This window comes from Lytechinus variegatus, chromosome 19 (assembly GCF_018143015.1).
Source record: "Lytechinus variegatus isolate NC3 chromosome 19, Lvar_3.0, whole genome shotgun sequence".
In the NCBI taxonomy this organism is placed as follows: domain Eukaryota; kingdom Metazoa; phylum Echinodermata; class Echinoidea; order Temnopleuroida; family Toxopneustidae; genus Lytechinus; species Lytechinus variegatus.
The window spans coordinates 12,401,457-12,421,667 of NC_054758.1; the positions used below are offsets into that span (position 1 = coordinate 12,401,457).

Below are 20,211 nucleotides of genomic sequence, written 5' to 3' on the forward strand. Positions count from 1 at the left end.
AACATATCACATGTAGAACGACACATTCGGAGCTGCATTTGTTTCAACAAAAATGCAAATCGTTCTGCAGAGATGCCACTTAGAAGTGATGAAAAAAATCTGAAAAACACAGCTTTTTACACAAAAATGTGTTTTCTATGATTAAACAAAGTTTGATAAAAATATGAATTCAGACTTAAAAGTGACATTCCTGTTTCTATAGATAGTCTGCCTACATGTACTTACTTGTCAAAGTTTATTGGTGTGTCCTCCCATGGGCTTTCAGAGTACAGTACCCTGATATCTTTGATGCGATGAAGGGGAATACCCATAGCAACCTAACCATACAAACAAAATATCCTAAGTTTTAGCATGTGTTAGACTAGACCAAAAGCTTCGGTCTCTGTTATGTTGGTTGTTCAGCTGAACTCCGTTGGCTTCACTCACCAAATACAGAGACCGAAGTTCTAGCGCGATTTGTACAGGGGACTCAATGGCCGTATGTTTATGTATTAAGTTCGGATAAAACAGGAAAGTGAATTTACGCGACAGCCGAGGTAAGTTACTGTTATTGTTCCTTTAACTTGATTTTTCCCCGTTTTTTGGAAATTAATTAAAGGGAATATCAATTTGCATTTTGGTCACGTTAATTTTATAAATTTTTATTCATTAAAGACAAAAATTGAAGAGCCCCGACGGGGAGATTTTGAATTGAAAGTCCCCTAATGGTGGCTGCACGATAGCGAGCCGTCTGTGTACGAGAAATTTTTTTTAAAAATGTTTAAAAAACTCCTCAAAACAGACGGCTGCCAGCTGTCTAGTGTTAGACATGACCCGTCACCCTAAAACTAACAATAAGTTGTCCAAAGGGAATTTTTAGTGAGCTTAAAAAATCACATATTTTCTTTCAAATTTATTTATTTCACATCTTTAGACAGGGTAACCACTTCAGCTATTCACAATAAAAACATTAACGAAGATAAAAAGCTGGTTTGCAATCAGGCCCCGTTAATCAAAATACATACAAATTATACAGTACATAATGTGCAAAATTATTAAAGATATAAATCTTTAAAAATCCCAACCCTCTGTGCCATCATCAGATTTATCAGAAACACACAAACACACGGAAGCACCAAAACCCATCCACACACACACACACCCTCACATACTATGGCACATTCTGCAGACTTAAATTTCAGATGATATATTGCTTGTTAAATTTGATTTTGAAAAAAAATGCACATGCAATTGAATGAATACAGAAGAAATTATGTGAGAGTTGTTGCTCTTCTTTTGTTGTTGATTTTTTTTTGGGGGGAGGGGGTGAGGGGAGGAAGTTCCATCAGCCAAATATAATGTGCAATATTGCCTGTAGACGTTCACATACCTGTAGCTGTAATGCAGGGAGATTAACTCCGGCCACCATCTCCGAACAGGGATGTTCCACTTGAAGACGGGGGTTTAGCTCGAGGAAAGAGAAAGTGCCGTCCTCGTCATTGTAGAGGTATTCCACGGTTCCTGCACTCACATAGCCAACCATCTTGGCTAGAGTTACCGCAGCCTGGGTGAGGAGAAAAATTAACAAGAAATAGCCATCATCAAGAACTTTTTTAGAGGTGGGCTAAAGAGGGGCTAGAAAGTTAGGACTTTCTTCACTCTCAAAGGACGATGACTCATCCTTTTTAAACCTCGCCCCCTCAAATTTGTTTTTTTTTGGCCCGCATTGTCCCACTTTCAAATGCCTTCCTTAAAAGTGGTGTCGTATTGATCAGGGCAACAATCTGCTTCAAATAAGATAAACTTGGTCTTGGAATATCACAGGGCATGGTGGGGTCACCTGTAATCCAAGCTATGTGGGGAAGTTACAAGTTGATGCAGAGGTTCGAGCCCTGGTCACGTCTTTTAGATGGTGACTTAAAAGGTTGGTCCTAGATGTAAATTATCATTTCTGATTGATACACGTCTGACAAAACTCAAATACACACACATCAAGATCACCTATTCATAGCCCCCCTCTATTCATATAAATAAATCTTATACCTGTATGTATGAAACTTCTTTCTTTTATTCGTTGCTGCTTTTACATCTCCCCTTGTTTATTTCAGAACAGCGAACTTTACTTTCGGGTATAAACCTCTCTGTTATTTTAGAGGGCAATTATTCTTCACCTGAACATTTTGAAAAAAAATGTTGCTTATCAAGCTTTATTTAGGGTTTTTTTTTTTACTGACTCTTTAATCATGTATAATTCGAAATTGGATCAAGACAATCAAAGAGAGGGGTAATAAAAAATACATGGCCAACATTAAAAATAGTAATTAGTTGAAAATGTCTTATGTTGTACAAAACCCCTTTTCTTTTTCTACCTTCTCCATCTGTTTGAAGACTTCATCCCTTGCGATGGAAGTCGGTGCCTCCTCGATGATCTTCTGGTGGCGACGCTGAATGGAACAGTCTCGACCAAACAGGGAGATAGCATTCCCATACTTATCAGCGAGCAGCTGGACTTCTAAGTGACGAGCACTGAAAAAAAAGAGAAATTTCACTCTCAAATTACCACAAGTTATATCATGGTCATGCTTTGAAATACCCCAGGAGTATTAGCGTTAAACTCCGGGTTAAGGTTGCGACAGTCAGTAATGGCATAAATCTCTATCAGTATAATATCAATGTTTCCGGTCATTTTTCTCTCAAATCATTCTTAACTGTTCCAGAAAGATAAATGAGATAGCTTTCTTCACCATTCTCGAGTTAGGAAAGAGCACAGTAAACAAAAGAAACATAACAATAAAAGGAAAATTTAGACATTTTTGGCTACCCATAATTTTAGAGCAAAGTTAGACCATGGTCTAAATTAAACCAGAGTTAAGAATATAGGCCTTAAAGTTTTCCTACAATCACCTATTAACAATCAGATAACGAAACTTCTTTAATAGTCAATCAAAACAACAGATCCTTGTCAGATCTGTCAGACGACAGGTGCCAATCAAATGCCCCCCCCCCCTCCTGATGTACATACGTAATGTAATATGGCACAGTAATTTAGTTAAATTTTTCTGTCCCTGGCATTCCAATTGTTGATACTTCCTATCTTGTATTATGTAGGCACTAGTATTGTGTATACTCAAATGTATTATTTTTTGTCATTTTCTTTGCCGAATAAATAATAGCAATAATAATGAAATATTCATTAATGAAGCTTACCTCTTTGCTAATTTCATCACAAAAATGGGTGAGCCTGGTACTTCATTCTGCACTTGTCTGAAGAGACTAGCAAAGTCCTCCTTGTTCTCGGCTTTACGGATTCCCTTTCCACCGCCACCCTCTGAAGCTTTGATCATTACTGGGAATCCAATCCTCTCCGCCGCCTGATCGTAAAAGAATGATGATATTACTTCAAAACATTTATAAGGTGCTTACCTTAAAAAGACTGGACTATTTTGGTGCCTAAACAAACTGGAAAATTACAACGCAAGAGTTTAATATCCACTGCAAAATCTACAAAACTAAATATCACATTCTTTGAAAATGCTCATTATCAATTAATAAGTAAATATACTGCTTCATGAATAAAATAAAAATGTTTGCTCGACTTAACTTAACAAGGCTCGAAATCTGCAATTTTGTTTCATTCACATACCATTTGTAGGATTCTATTCAAATGTACTTTAAAAATATTCAATAATCATAATTTTTCTTTTTTTAATCTATTTTACCATTAATTGAATTTCTTATGTTTCTTGGTTTTCCGACAAAAATTATTTACAAGTGCTGAAAATAAGAGTGTTATCCATCAACAAAATTTGAAATTCTCAGAATCAGAAAAACAAAATCACCTCCATATAGACCAACTAATCCCTATCTCCATCAAGCAAGTGGTCCTAATATACAGGTTTCCCTGTCTAACTTCCTCTTTTCTGTTTTCTGCCCATACAATCTTACCTGCAAGCCCTCTTCGGCATCCTCCACGCATCCCTTGCGGTAGAGGTCATCGGGAATGGTCAAGACCTTGCCGCTCTTGGCGTCCTCCTCGGTCCAGTCGATGGTCAAGCCATCCCCACTCCACGGCAGGGTGGGCACCCCAGCGCTCTGGGCAACAATGGACGATGCGATCTTGTCCCCCAGCGACCACATGGCATTCTCAGGCGGTCCTATTGATGAACAAACATGAATACCAGTTACTTAGTATCAGCTTTATGTACATGTATATAGTCGTCAATTTTTTTTTTCCCCTTTGTGGAGGCGTCGTGGTCTAGTGATTATGACTCTCGTCTTTCTTACCTGTCAATATCGTGACCCAGGTGAGGTAAATGGGTACCGGCAGGAAGTTATTCCTCGAAAAGCTGTGTGCACCTGAATAGGTAGCCTAGCTTAGCCGGGTAATAATAACAGCAGGGCCCGCTGGGAGAACAGTTTTCGGAACTGAAGTGGCTACCCTGGGTAAATATACCTCTAATATTATTATTATTATTTCAATCTGAGGGAATAAACCTGATAAAAGGAGACACTAGTTTTGTAACTACACAGGGACTTTTAATACTGAACACACGTAATCGATTTTCAGATGATAAAGGAGCATTAGAAAAAAAATATTGATATTGAGAAAACTCCTGCCATGTACGCGAGTCAGTAATACTGAAAACCAGGGGAGTTTTCATGAACAAATAGTCTGTGATACTCACTGGCATTTGTTATAAGCTACTGAAATCCTTGCATCTGATTGGCTCAGAGCAAATCTGACAGTGAAAATCACTGACAAGATGCTTCATGAACACTCGCTGGGACCTGTTTCGTAAAGCTGTTCGTAAGTTAAGTGCGACTTTAAGAATGACTGTTATCCTTCCTTGTGGTAACAGGTATACGCCAAAGTTTTCATAGGCGATGGTTAGTGCATAAGAAAGGTTCACCAATCGTTCTTGAAGTCACTCTTATCATTACGAAACACAAGACCGGTCAGCAGTGGGTGATTTCAAGTTCAGTGTTGATTTCTTGGTGTTGTTGTTAGGCCAATAAACACATGAGCATTGCGCCAAACATAAAATGAAGTTGGTTTCTGAAAAGTCGCTCTCTAGGTGCTGAGCTGTCGATAAGTTTTGGAGCTTATACCTCGGACACATTTGCTCTTCAGCGGCCATAAGGCAAGTCAAAACAGCCGTTTTAACATTGCTTGTACTAGATGTAGCTACATTACATGTAGGTGATTTAAATAAAACAGCTGTTCTTGACTCGCCGCACAGCCGCCTTAGAGCAAATGTGACCGAGTTATAAGAAATGCAACCCTAATTGTACTTCAAATACCAAAACCACCACCAGATTTGAATCAGCCAGTGTTTTCGAAAGCATCCTCACCTATAAAAGCTATGCCGCTTTTGTGTAACATTTCGGGGAGCTTGGGGTTCTCGGAGGCGTGACCCCACCCCGCCCACACTGCTTCCACCTGCATACGAGTTGCTATGTCAACGATGAGCTCGACGTTAGCATAGTTGTTGTTATTCGACCCGCCGGGTACAGGCACATAATGGTCAGCCGTCTTGATGTACTCTGCAAGAGGAAGGGAAACACATTTGTTTTTGATAAGCTGCTGTAAACAATTGTTTTATACAACATAAAGCCTATTTATAGTTATGGAAAGTCTCCACAAAATTGATTGTCGCTAATATAAAAATATCTGTCGAGATTATTTGAATGTTTATGAACCACAACAGTTATGAGGTGGAGGATATAAAATAATAAAAGTGTGTTTTAGTGAATAAATTGTGCAATTTTCACATTTTTTATTTCTCAAAACCATCAGTATTTGAGCAAATTTGAAATGAGATTTTGGAGTTATCTACCGGCAGAATCTCTCTCTTTTTAACTTTTTTTTTTTATATCCTGAAATTTATGTCCAACACCAGAGGCATGCTTCACAAAGAGTTAAAGAGAAATACCACTTGTGGTAACGATTGGAAAATAAGTTTGAACAGAATCCAAGAAAATTACCACCAAGGTGTTTGTATGTATAAAATAAAAAAATATATGCAAAATGACTCTGCAAGATTACTAAGAAAATTGCTGAGAAATTGCTGAGAAATGGGCAAAATAAGCATGGAATTCCACTAAATGTCAGGTATTTTCCCAAGCAATTTTAATACACTGTCCCACATATACTTTTCTGTGTTAGTGATCATCAAAATTATTGGTTTTGAGCTAGGATTCACTGGCATTAATACATGCACACATACACGCAAAAACATGAAAGACAGACAGGTCTAAAGGAGCAAAGCCAGTCAAGCAAATAGACCCACCACTCTATATTTGTGGAACAAAAAGAGGTTCAATCACACATTCTTAATAGTGACCACAATGAAGGGATTATGGGATTAGGGTGTATCTTGAGATAACCAATGTGTATAATCCCTTGACTTTAATAGTAAAGCATAATAAACTATGCTTTTCTATGGGCAGTTACTCTTAAAAAGCTTTCTTCAAGATGCACGATAGCAATCTGCTATTCTTATACTGCATCTGACCTTCACACAGATGATACATTCATTTTTCAAGAAAGATTGTATAGACAATTCTTCTTCTTCCAGTCTGGTAGTCTGCTACTGGCGTATTTTCGTACCTTTCAAGTGACTTTTCCGACCCCCACACTTGTTTTATTGTATTTATTTATTTATTCAATTTATTTATCTTATTTCATTATATTATTTTTATTTTCATATTTTTTTTTTTGGGGGGGGGGGGGTTGGGGGCGTTCTTCAGAGTCTTACAGTGTATATCACTGCAACTTACGGTTGTTTATGGTTAAACAGAAGATTATAGATAGGTGATAATACCTCGTACATCGATTCATCTCAAACTTGCAGGAAATCACTTTTTAAAATAACCAGGGGCCTGTAACACAAAGGTTAGCGATTGATCGTACGCTTGATTTTTACGATTGATTGTACATTGTAGTCAATGCAATCAATCGTAGAAAAAATGTTCTACGATCATTGCTAAGTTTTGTGTTTACGGGCCCAGATACAGAAATGGTATAAACGATATCACCACAAAATTCCAGCTTTTTATCGAAGGACATGAAATTCAACAATTTGAGTAGCCATCAATCATTTTCACTCATGAAAACAATTTTTTCTTAAGAAATAGATAGAGATTGTTGTCTGATGAGTGACATGAAAATGTAAGAAAAATTACATTTAGTCTCCTTTCTTTACCTGCATTTGCATTGAGATCTTCAGGTGTTACCATGACAACAAAACGGATGGCCTTGTCGTTCCTGAAGACTTCAAAAGCCCATCTTCTGATAGACCTCATACACTTGACAGCAGCGATTCCATTATTAGCAATTAGAACCTGGAGAGAGAAACATGTAACAGGGTAAAATGATTGATGTAATTTTTATGAACTTTATATAAATCAATTATTTATTGATTCATTATTTATCTATTTATTCTAATATGTTGCCGGAGGGCCTCTTCTACAAGTACAATGTGGATGTATTAGTCTTTAAGATGTCCTACATGTAGCTCATTATTTTGTACATCTTTGTGACTGTAAATGATTTTAATGATGATTCTAATGTTGCCAAATGAATTTAATTCAAATCTATATTTGAAAAAAAATGTATGAAAATAAGGGTCAGTTGACAAATCATTTCTTCTGTAAAATTTGAATAAAATTAATAATTCAGAAGATTTTACAAGGGTCGGTCAGGTACTCAGGTTTAAAATTAAGCAAAAAAGATTTTTCAGCTTCATCCTACCTTGTTGATAACAAAGTTGCCTCCATACTTCCTGACAAATTCTGGGGACGTAGCGACGGCAAAATCTTTGCTGTCCCTGCGTCCTTGACGCCACTCCCGATTGTTGACCGGCCGTCGGCTGTCCATCTCCACCAGGTTCATACCGGACATGCTGTGTCGGAAGCTGCAAGAGGTCAAAGGGCAGAGGTCAACAGGTCATGATTTTATCGTAATCCAAAGGATAAAACAAGTGAGCAATCTTAAGCCGTTTTTCTCTTCCTCTTTTTTTTTATGGCTGTTTTGTGGCTGTTTGCCTCCTCTTAAAAAATGGCTAGAAAAAAGTGAATTGTGTCCACTTAGGTATACATAACGGCTACAGAATGACAAATCTGGTGCATTTGGTTCAGCTTTCCTTTAATGTCATGTTAAAAAAAGGCGTTGGATATTGTATTTTTTTTATACTGTTGTTTTTCCAACAGAAAGAAATGTCTTCACATTTTCAGATCATTTGCACACTATAGCAAACCATGCAGAGAAAGTTTAATCGATTGTTATAAAGTATCAAGTGTATCTCTTGTATATTAAGAGCCGTGAATACATTAAACAATGTCGTGCATACCAAAACATTTAGAGTTCTGTATCTACATGTACATCTACACAATGCAGCACGTTTTTACTCAAAATGTGAAATTCACAGAAAGTAAAATGAACAAGCATAAACCAGATCTCCCAACAGTTCTTACAGAAAATTAACTATGACTTTTCTCAAAAATAGTTCAAGAAACAATATTTTCAAGCTAGGAATGTTATGAGTATCAAGAAGTACATGTATTGGAAAACCATATAAAAACAGCTTGGAACATCCCAAACTCAGATTCTTTCCTTCGAATTACATGTAAGAAATGTTGGGAGGTCTGTTGAATTTATCTACAATCATACAAAAAAAAACACATGCAAAAACTTCTATAAATGTAATATAAAAGCAAGCAAGCAATATTGTCAGAATGTCACATAACGCAATTTGAGAGATATTACAAATATTATGCAAATTTGCATCAATAAATAAAACACTTTGAATAATACAAAAGCAAATGTAATTGCAGTATTTAGAAAAGCAGAATGGGAGATAGATATTCATACTTGTAATATATGTCCTGTAGATCTTCATTTTTTTTCAGTTATGTACTCCATGCTTGAGCTAGATGCAAGAATATATTACATGTACCTCTTAAAAATATTTTTGAGATTGTTTTTACTTCTAAAGGTGAATCTACTGTTTTATGTTATAAGGACAGGACACCCTAATTCCTCAAAATTAGCAAAGGTAACACAGTTATGCAGAAGGGCAGAAGATGACTGAGAGTATATAAGAAAGTCAAATGAAGAGCACGAGGAGGCATATTCTGTCATTTTCAGGAAAAGCAAGCAAAGACCGTAATAAGTTGGTGCAAACTGACCATGCATGAAGATATTATTAGCCCATATTCTGAAGGTTTAACTTAGACCACAGTCTACATGTAACTCTGCTAAAATTATGGGAAGCCAAAAGTGTCAAAATTTTTATCAAGTTATATGTTTCTTATTGAGTTCTTTCCTGATTCATCGATGGTGAAGAAAATCATCTATTTATACTGACTACACAATTATGAATGGTTTGAGAGCAAAATGAGCTGAAATATGATATCTCTACCGTTCGTGATTTATGCAACAATTGGCTATCCATACTTAAACCACAACTTTAAACCTGAGTTTATAACTTTAGTTCAACCCAACTTCAGAATATGGGCCACTGAATTTAATAGACTTTCTGAGAAACTGAAGATTTTAGTAATGAGAGCTTTCATAGAAAACCATTGATTATCTTTTTTAAACTGCCCTTTTTTCCTTTCACATTCTATCGATTTTTTTTAAGGATAGTTATTTTTGCTACACATCTACATGTACACTGTATACAGTGCTATACATGTATATAATGCGGGTTTTATCATCATTTTTAAAAATTTCCTAAAAAAACAATATTGCCTTTAAATTTTAATGTTTAAAATCTGATGAGCACACACACACAAAAAAAATTCACCTGAAATAAGGAATGCCAGGTTTCAGAAGAGAAGATATAACAATAATGTGGGGCTGAAGACAGTGGTTGAGAAAGATGTGGATCATGAAGAAATTGTTAATCTTTCCCACCACAAGACAACCAAGAATTTCTAATACCCCTTTCATAAACCCAATTATGCGGCTAATAGCAGCATAATTTGGTCATAAAAACGGAGGAGGACCACAGTTATCCGCGTTATTTGATGCTGCAATTATCCGCATAATAGCGGCATCGGGACCAGATTTTGACTTTATGAACGCATTTCCAAATAATGCGGATAATTGCCATGGTGCGGTCACAAGGTCACCCTTTTCCAACACAACCGCATTGGAGAAGCATGTGCAGTTGTCATTACGATTATCCGCCTTTTTCAGGACGGGCGCTCGTAAAAATAGTGCAGATTATTTTCGGAGTTTGTGAACGCAATTTTTACTGAATTATGGTATCCGCATTACTCTTAGGCGGCTAATTGGAGGATGGGTTTATGAAAGGGGTATACTATAATACAACAAACAGCCAAGAATTCATCAAATGTACAGTGCAAATATAAGATGAGGATGCAGTTTTGTTGCTGCTGATTTTTTTTTTCGAAAAAGTCTTAGCAACCGATAACAAATTGCTTTGATGTGTATAATTGCATTATCATTCAGTATTAATTTCTGAAACTCTGCTTTGACAACTTTAGAGTAACTATTAATGCATTAGAACTGTAACTTACATTTCATAATTTAAAGTACATGAAGTGAAAGCATCATGGCTGATCCGGTCTTCAAAATTGTAATTTTTTACACAGTCAAGGATTACTGCGCCCTTTTTACACATTAAATTAGACCCAATAATCCTTTAATATTTGGAAGAATTGAAAATGGGTACTTCACTCTTCCTTGGTATATTTTGTAGCCTTGGCATCCTACAAATGGCCACTCTTGGTACATTTCATTCCTCCCTCCCTCCCCCTCCCGCACCCCAGGTATATCAATCAGAAACAACTTCAAATGACATATGGGGGAGCTGCTTACAAATGATGTCACAAATCAAATTTTAAATATTCATACTTAAAACCAAACTGAGTTATTGTCAAAGTGAACTTCATTAGTAACTCTAATATAGATGTAGGCTTTGTATACAGAGGCCAATTCGCTCTATTGAAGCGGCAATGGATTTAGATGTTCACAAAAGTCTATTGCCATTCTTTGGCCAAATGGGACACAGAATGAAAGAAACCAAAGCAAAAAAAAAAACAACAACAGAAGTTGTTAGCTTTCAAATGGCAAATCAAGAAGTTAGAGAAATATTATGTTAGAACCAATATATGGGACTGTACTTACTCTTCAGATATTTCACTGAACAGACAAGTTAATGTGCAAAGGATAGGAACAAAAAAATGTATACAATGAAAATACATGTACAACACTCACAGGCATAGCCACTATTGTTTGAAGGAGAACGAAACCTTTGGAAAAAGCTTGTGTGAAAACAGAAAAATCAAATAAACAGATCAACAAAAGTTTGAGAAATATAGGACAAATAATGAGAAAGTTATGAGCATTTGAGTATTGAGATCACTAATGCTATGGAGATCCTCACATCGGCAATGCGACTAAGATGTGTGATGTCACTTGTGAACAACTCTCCCCATTACTTTAGTACATATTTCACTTAAAATGCCTCTTTTGTCTTATCTATCAGTAGATCATGTGTTCTTTCTGTAAGAGGGCACGTAACACAGATTTTTATAGAACATGTCATAGATAAAGAGTTTGAATCACCATAAGAAAAAGCAAAAAGATACATTTTTGAATATTTTATAGTCCATCAAAGGGAAAGTTGTTCATATGTGACATCACACATCATTGTCGCATTGCCAATGGGAGGATCACCATAGCATTAATGAGTGCAATATCATATATTTGTCTGATTTTTTCTCAAACTTTCTTTGTTCTTATTCTTTGATTTTTCTGTTTCGACACAAGCCTACTTGTTCCAACGGTTTCATTCTCCTTTAATTGTTTGAATTCACACAATGATTTTTATAAACTGTACATGTAGACTGCAAACATTCAAAGTCTACCACAATTCAAGCACACTTTTATCCCCTTCTTTGATTTAATTTTATTCTTTTTTTTGGTTGTATTTCCTTTTTATTAATCAAAACTCAAACAGTCAAACTTTGATGTAGTATGTAAAAATGCGCAATGTTTTTTTTTCAGGAAATGCAATAAAGCGCAAAACTACACTATCTCGTCGCTTGGCTATTACACACCTCAGAAATAGCTGCATTTTCGATATATGACAATGGAGACAACCTCATGCTGCCAGAGAACAGTATCCTAAATTCTGTAGAGAAACTCAAAGGGAGTTGTCACTCACTGATATTCAAGCTTTTTCCGACCTCTCCTCATTTTTTTTTTTTTTTACATTTAGAGAATCATGCATGAGGTTCAAACAGCCCAGCGACTCTAAGACATTACTAAAACACTAAAACAGGAAAATGGGTGTACATGTAGCAAACACGGGCGGCAGCGCAGAGGATTACATCCGTAGGCTAATGTTTTTAGGGGGCAGTAACATCTATTGTTGCATACGCCCCCACCCCCATCCAAAAAAAACCACATATAATCCTATGCGCTGACGTGCATGGTAACAAATACATAATTACGTATGGATAAATATGTTGATATTTTTTCAAAAAAAGAATATGAGCGTTCAACTTCTAACAAGCATTCGTATGTCAAGAGATTACTTGCAGGCTTCAAGGGAGAGGACTCTAGCAATACAGATGGAGTCAGATGCAAAATCATGCAATATCTACCATTTGCAGCTCAACTTTTCATTTCCTCATGTCAGACAAGCATTGACAAAAACATACATTTGATGCATGTTACTTGTTCTTCACAATAATATCCAGAAAATGGATTACATGTATCTCTCAACTTTTTCCAACCATAATACATCTGCACGAAGGTAACATAACAAGTCCATCTACGGTTGGAAAGTGACTCAACAATTGATTGCATGGCCATTGCTTCTGTTTCAATTTTTCTAAAGATAAAATTAAAAAATAGCGTTCTGATTATGAACTTAGAACCAGATTTGTTTAATTCTAAAGAATATATTAAAAATAAAAAAGAAGAGTGTTGGGTTTCGGATCAAAGTTCATGTTTGGCCTAATGTGCAGATATTTTTTGTAAACTGTAGAAGCAACTGCCGCTGGTTCAAACATTATAGATTTGAAGGGTTCAAATGGTCTCTATTTTTAATGGAACAAAAATCAAAGCATACACTTTGAAAAGTTGTCTGCAAATGGATGAGACTGCATGCGTACGTGTATACAGAAACCATTCAATATTGAACACGAAAGCGGGGACGGTGACCCTACTAAAAGGTCGTGACCCTTACTTATCCGACGACATTGACATTACAGGGGAGACCAGGTGGCATAGGTGTGGGGCACCGAGGGCACTTAATCTGGGCTTGGATGCGTCTTTGGCTTGACTAAGAACAAAGAAACGTGGTGGGATAGACTTCAGGGTAACACTCATCCAAAAGATAGTTCATACAAAGGATGGCAAAAGAAAGGGCACAAGCAAAAAAGGAATAATGTACTATAGGCCTGGGGGATATTTCATAAAGGTGTTCATAAGTTAAGAGTGACTTAAAGAATGGCTGGTGATCCTTTCTTTTGGTAAATGATGTCCACTTGTGATTATTCAATACGTAAGAAAGGATCATCAGTCATTATAATGTCAATCTTACATTTGTAACTATGAACAGCTTTATGAAACACCCACCGGGGGTCTGTTGCAGAAAGAGTTGCGTTTAAACGCAAGTAAAAAAAATCAATCGCAAGTCCCAAATGCGCGCTGTTGATTGGTTGAAAATCAAGTTGCGCATGATTTTTAGAGTTGCGATTGATCGCAACTCTTTCTGCAACGGGCCCCAGGTCAGAATTGAATGACAGGGTCCTGCTTCATAAAGACTTGTTATATTACAAATGAACAATTTCAATATCAAGTTTACTATCAGCCAATCAGATTGAAGGATTTCAGTAGCTTTTAACTGTTTTTGCAAATTTGCAATTTCAAGTTTTATGAAACGGGCCCCAGGCATCATCCAACCTGAAATAGAGGAAATTGAATATCACATCTAAAACTGGTTTACAAAAGTATGCATGCTATCAGAAACCAAACAAAGTTTCCTTTGGAACATTTCAACATTGAGTACCTAGTTTTATATTAACTACATTTTATCATAGCAGGGATGTCTTTTTGTGGTTGGGTTTCTTTTATATTTCTCTCAAAAAAGGAATGATTTCATACTTCAGATGATTGACTTGATTTGATTGATTTGATTTTGATTTGATTTATTGTTTTCTTCTACATTCATAACATTTGTAATATAATACTATAATACAATTTTTCATTACGTAACAATTATGTAACATTATTTGATTGGGATCAAGATCAATTGGAATATTTTTCTTAAATTCAAGAAAAAATGTGGCAAACCGTGTCTCAATAAAAACGGTGGGACAATCCCTGAGCACTGGCAAAATAGGATAGTTTTTGTATTAAGATTATCCTTATTAAAGACATTTTCCTCCACACCAGACAGAAGACTTAATATATACCTTCCTGGTTTCTTCTGTTTGAAGTTTCCAACATCACTATTTGAGCCCGAATCCGTTGCCGTGAAGACACTGTCCGAGCTCTCCCCGTTGTTATTCGGCGTCTGCGGGGGCGACTCGTCCATCGTTGAATCCTCAGAGATCTGGAAGAGCACCCTCTTCTGGGCGCTCTCCGTCGAACCCTTCCGGTTGACGGATGCATTCCCGTTGGATGTGCCGGCCACGCCCTGGCTGGGCGGAGCCTTGCCGCTTTCCTTCCCGGACGAAGCAGACATAGCGGATGAATCCTCCTCTCTTCTTCGTCGAGTTGTTTCTAACGTACCAGGTTGCCAATTTGAGGGGGCCAAAGATCTATGATGGTAAATGAATGAGAATATGAAGACAGTCAAAGCTAGGAATAACATTACAAATATCCCTTGATACATGCATCCTAATGGTAGTTGGCAACAACCTCAAGCAGACACAGTGCTCCGTCTTCTGTTTTCTCAACAAAAAGACATTGGTATATCCTTTGTGGTAACACAAGATATCCGTAGACCCTAGTCGAAGTATCTTGGGAATACCTGGTAGAGCTTGAAGGGGTTTTCACTCTTCAAATATTACCTTGCTTCTGTTGGTGATCCTGATGTAAATGCACAATGGTGCTACAGTACATTTTACCTCTCAGGCCTACTGCATAGGGACAATTGCAATCAAATCAAAGGCAGGTCTAAAATGCTGGTCTCTGATTGGTTATAAAATAAATTGTGTTTGATTCCTGGAGTTGTGTTAATTGCCCCTCTTTGTACAATAATCCCCTGGTCCATATCGTTAGGACTGACGAGAATATTTGTTGCTGATCATGCTTAAATCACCAAGGCCAGCTTACACAAAGAGTCACAATCAAACGGAAGTCCAAATATTGAACGTATCTTGATTGCTAACCATTATTAACAAGTCTGCATTTTGTCTTGTGTTTGATTTATGGAGTTGCGTTTAAACATGATTCTTTGCGTAACAAGCCCTGGGACTGATAAGTCCAAGGTGAATGGTAATTTTCAATACAGAATGGTCTCTTGATTTCTACGGTTACCCCTTTCAACAATCCCAACCTTTGTTCTCATTACAGACACTCATTCTGCTTGATAGGCAATTAATTTGAAATCAAAATTTAATGAAGAAATGTTATCACTTGTACATACAGGAACAAAGAGCAATATACATATGACTTGAAGAAAAGTTTTTGAAAACAAACAGTAGGGGAAGGCGGGGTAAGTTGTGACAGTTTTTGCTTTTTGCATGTTAGAATTGATATGATTAATAATCTTGTCTAAATAAGTACCTTGCCTTGAAATTTAATTCTTCTGAAATATTTTCCACCTATATATAACTTTCTGCCCCAACACTGAAAGTCATCGTGACCTTTGAAAAAAACGATGTCAAATGGCTCAACTTGCCCCATATATGGGGTAAGTTTGAGCCACCTTCTGGGGTAAGTTGAGCCACAAAAACTATGTACAAAATGTATGGGGGAGAACCAGCATGTCAATTTTTTGCTTAAAGTCTTTTCACTTGCTAATTCTCTATGAATACTAACATCCTGTAAAAGGAAAAGAGCAGTCATGTAAATTTGCTCCTTTCAACCTGCATTTCAATTGATTTTTATGGTTTGTTTGTTTTTTAAGATACATTACCATAGGAATTACCATGGCTCAACTTGCCCCATGCTGTTTGGCTCAACTTACCCCAGTCCGAACTCAGTGCGATAATTTTGTATCCACACATTTATTATGTATCCACCATATAAAAGACTATGACAAGAATGAAGATCCATACCTGGACTAATAATGTTGTTATCATGTTATATTTATATTATATTTAAAGACATGTGTGTTTATAAAGCACTTATCTATTTCACACTCTTTTTTACTTTTTTGGCTGAAATTCATATTTTTCCCTCTAAAAAACTAGTTTTTGTTTCAAAGTTGGAAACAATGTGGTGGGGTTAGGGGTTATGCTATGGGTCATCAATACATGACACCACCACAATGTCTGACTCATTCATTATTGGCCTGGGGCTGGTGGCTCAACTTGCCCCTATGCTCAACTTACCCCGCCTTCCCCTACTGTCTGGCACCAAAGGCCATTGCACTTGCAGCTGCATGAAGTGCACGAATGTCAGGCATGGGCACAGATCCTGATCTACCCCCCCCCCCAAAAAAAAAATAAGTTTTGTACAGCAGCCTATGGGAGAGATTTACTAGAATATTGTTATTGGACATTTCTTTCAAAAAATATTTGTTTACTTTCACTGTTGTTGCAGTTATGTTTTACAGCATGCATATCGCTGTTTATGTTTATGTTTTTACTTTGTAAACCTTTCTCAATTCAGCCACTGGCTGCGATGAAATGATAATAAAACCTTCAATTACAATAATAATAACTGTGTCTCCACGCAAAGACTAGCACATACAAAACTTGCTAGTCTGAAGGCACAGACCCTGATCGAATCTTTGATCAACAAGTGTGTCTCCACGCAGAGACTAGCACATACAAAACTTGCTGTGAGCGAGAGGGCCTTCAGTTCACAAGGCATGAGAAGGCTGCAATTCAGACCCTGAACTCCCGAGTGAAGGGTTTGCACAGCAGACTACTCTCTGTCTGCATAAAAAAAATGGTATCCAAAGCCAGCCACAGTACAGAGTGGATCTAGTCTAATTACTTCAGACTCTGCATTATGCACTAGAGATTCAAATTGCATTATTAAAGGGGAAGTTCACCCTGAAGAAAACTTTGTTGTAAAAATAGCAGAAAAAATAGTAAAAAATATTGGTGAAGGTTTGAGGAAAATCCGCTAAAGAGTAAGAAAGTTATTAGAGTTCAAAATTTAGGATTTGTGACGTCATAAACGAGCAGCTGCCCCATGTGTTATGTAATATAAAATGTATGAATTTCAAATTTTGTATGGTTCCTGATAACTTAATTTTGTTTTCTTTTCATGATCGGGTGTGAAATAATTTGTCTATTGACATACAAAAGTTACAGTGAAAACCATTTTCAATTTTCTGAGAAAATGACATTTCATTGTTTTTTTTACCATTCGCTATGTAGGAATGCTGCTCGCATATGACGTCACAAATCAAATAATTGAAATTCTAATAACTTTTTAATTATTTGATGAATTTTTCTCAAACCTTCGGCAATATTTTTTATTATTTTTTCTGCTATTTTTACAATAAACTTTTTGTCAGGGTGAACTTCCCCTTTAACGAACATATACAAGTCTTGAAACATCATTACTAAAAATTAAGAATTATAGAAATAATTGAAAATATGCAACTTTAAAGTAAAGGATCAATTTGTGAAAACTCTGAATCAATGCACTTCGATCAATACTGATAATCAAGCTAGAGCAAAGATGTCTTGAATGACAATCTGAACAAACTATTGTCTGCCAGCGAAGGTCAACACCCTTGTAAATAAAGTACAATGTACCCAATGAATGTTGCTATACTTACAGTTCAACTTTAATACAGAATTCCAATCAGTACTGCAGTAAACATGGATAAAGAATCCGAAAGAATCCCAACTTTTCCAAATGAACAGTGTCAAGTGGCAGCTAACCTATGACTGAGCAATGCTCTACTTGGGTAGACTAATTTACTGCAGCTAGTTTTCTTTATGAACTCTCCCCTACCCTGTTAAACAATCCAAGAAAAGACTGATATGCTGGTATTTGTAGTTTGGAATGTTGGTTTTAAAATACCTTTATATTTGTCCAACAGGAAGCATAGGTATCATAATATGAAATCTACATGTAATGTCATAAAATTGGGTAAAATTTCAAGAAATATGAGGGTACTACTAATAGACTCCCAAAGCTCAGCGTTCTATTGACTCGGTGCATTGCATTCCTCTACACTTGAAAGAAGGGCTTGCAATTTGTACAATGAAGGAATCACCCATGCATAAATAGTCAATGAAAACCTAATACACTTCTGTATGAGATGTTGATGATGAGCATTATGTCTATGCAGCCACATGAACATTTGGATACAAGAATGCAATGGGGTTATTTTGCTTTGGCATTCAGATCACTTTACTCTTGAAAGAAATGTATGATTTTCTTGGAATTTAAACAAAACATGGCCAGTCATATGCAGATTGAACAAAAAAAAGTGACGTCCATGCACCAATTCACTTTACACTAGGGCAGATACCTCCATCCCCTTTATACAAAAATAAATAAATAAATAAAAAAGTAAAAGTCCTGTAAAATGTATTTCCTAACCTGATTCTGGCATTTTGATGATAAAGCCTCCATTTTGACTTTTGAAAATTGAAACGGTGGCATGAAATTCCTTAAATTCAATAGTTTTCTACCATTTTAACCTTGAGTTTTAATGAATACATCTGTCTACAAAATTTGTGTTTGTTGTACATGTAGGTCTTCTTTTCTTCGAATAGAGCAGATACGCATGCGCAGAGAAGTGGCACTGTGCAGACATTGGGTCACACCACAACCTACATGTACAAGTAGGTGTGTTCAAAGTTCAAACTTACATGTTTTGTCTTTCTTTAAAGGACGAGTCCACCCCAACAAAAACTTGATTTGAATAAAAAGAGAAAAATTCAACAAGCATAACACTGAAAATTTCATCAAAATCGGATGTAAAATAAGAAAGTTATGACATTTTAAAGTTTCGCTTATTTTTAACTAAACAGTTATATGAACGAGCCAGTTACATCCAAATGAGAGAGTCGATGATGTCACTCACTCACTATTTCTTTTGTTTTTTATTGTTTGAAATATGAAATATTTTGATTTTCTCGCCATTGTCATGTGAAATGAAGTTTCATTCCTCCCTGAACACGTGGAATTCCATTATTTTAACATTTTGTGCTTCAGGCAAGGAGGTCCTAATCATCAAATTCGTAAAAATTGAAATATTGTATAATTCAAAAAAAAAAAAAAAAAGAAATAGTGAGTGAGTGACATCATCGACTCTCTCATTTGGATGTAACTGGCTCGTTCATATAACTATTTTGTTGAAAATAACCGAAACTTTGAAATGTCATAACTTTCTTATTTTACATCCGATTTTGATGAAATCTTCAGCATTGTGCTTGTCTGATTTTTCTCTATTGATTCAAATCAACATTATTCTGAGGTGGACTTGACTATTAAGTTTGCACAAAATAACTTTAAAATTAATACGATCAAAAAACAAAAAAGAGTATACAAAATAAATTGAGTCATATAAATGAATTTAATGAGCGGAATTAGAACAACATAATAAAGAATGAAAAAGAAGAAGAGACCTCAAGAAGGCATTGCTTGCATAAAAAGCCCCATATCCCATCTAGCTGACTTATGAAATACCAGAATAGAATATATACCAGCAAGGATGCTCAATCCACAGGCGCGGATCCAGGAGGGGGCCGAGCCGGCCCCGGCCCCCCCCCCCCTATTTTTTGACAACCTGCAGAAAAAAGTGTACTCTTTACTTTGATAGAAACTACGAAAAACAGAAAGAAAGGTGAGAAAGAGGTATTTTACCCATGATGGGTAATTTACAGCCTCGTAACGACCGGCCCGACCCCGAAAGGATACCCCCCAAAAAGGTGAGGGGAAGAATTGGAAAATAGACTTTATATTAAATTTTTCGCTCGCGCTTCGCGCTCGCATTGCCTGTGTAATGAATCCCATTCAAGAGGGTTAAATGACACTAATAACCAATATATATACAATATATTCAGTTCTGATATCAATTTGCACACAATTTTTTAGCTCGC

The 20,211-nt window shown here is 36.4% G+C and overlaps 1 protein-coding gene across 1 annotated transcript in view; it reads right to left on the minus strand.

Annotated features, from left to right (window-relative positions):
* The window catches only part of LOC121406051 (acetyl-CoA carboxylase-like), a 69,407-nt gene extending 51,310 nt beyond the window's left edge, over window positions 1-18,097 (minus strand). The window contains exons 1-11 of the mRNA XM_041597059.1: window positions 17,934-18,097; window positions 14,440-14,787; window positions 13,209-13,304; window positions 7,733-7,895; window positions 7,185-7,323; window positions 5,332-5,523; window positions 3,925-4,133; window positions 3,187-3,350; window positions 2,349-2,505; window positions 1,370-1,543; window positions 226-317 (exon numbers count right to left, since the gene is read on the minus strand). Of these exons, the coding sequence (XP_041452993.1) occupies window positions 226-317; window positions 1,370-1,543; window positions 2,349-2,505; window positions 3,187-3,350; window positions 3,925-4,133; window positions 5,332-5,523; window positions 7,185-7,323; window positions 7,733-7,895; window positions 13,209-13,304; window positions 14,440-14,711 (1,658 nt within the window). The 5' untranslated portion in view covers window positions 14,712-14,787; window positions 17,934-18,097. The remainder of the gene's footprint in view (window positions 1-225; window positions 318-1,369; window positions 1,544-2,348; window positions 2,506-3,186; window positions 3,351-3,924; window positions 4,134-5,331; window positions 5,524-7,184; window positions 7,324-7,732; window positions 7,896-13,208; window positions 13,305-14,439; window positions 14,788-17,933) is intronic.
* Between the last annotated feature and the right edge of the window lie 2,114 nt (window positions 18,098-20,211).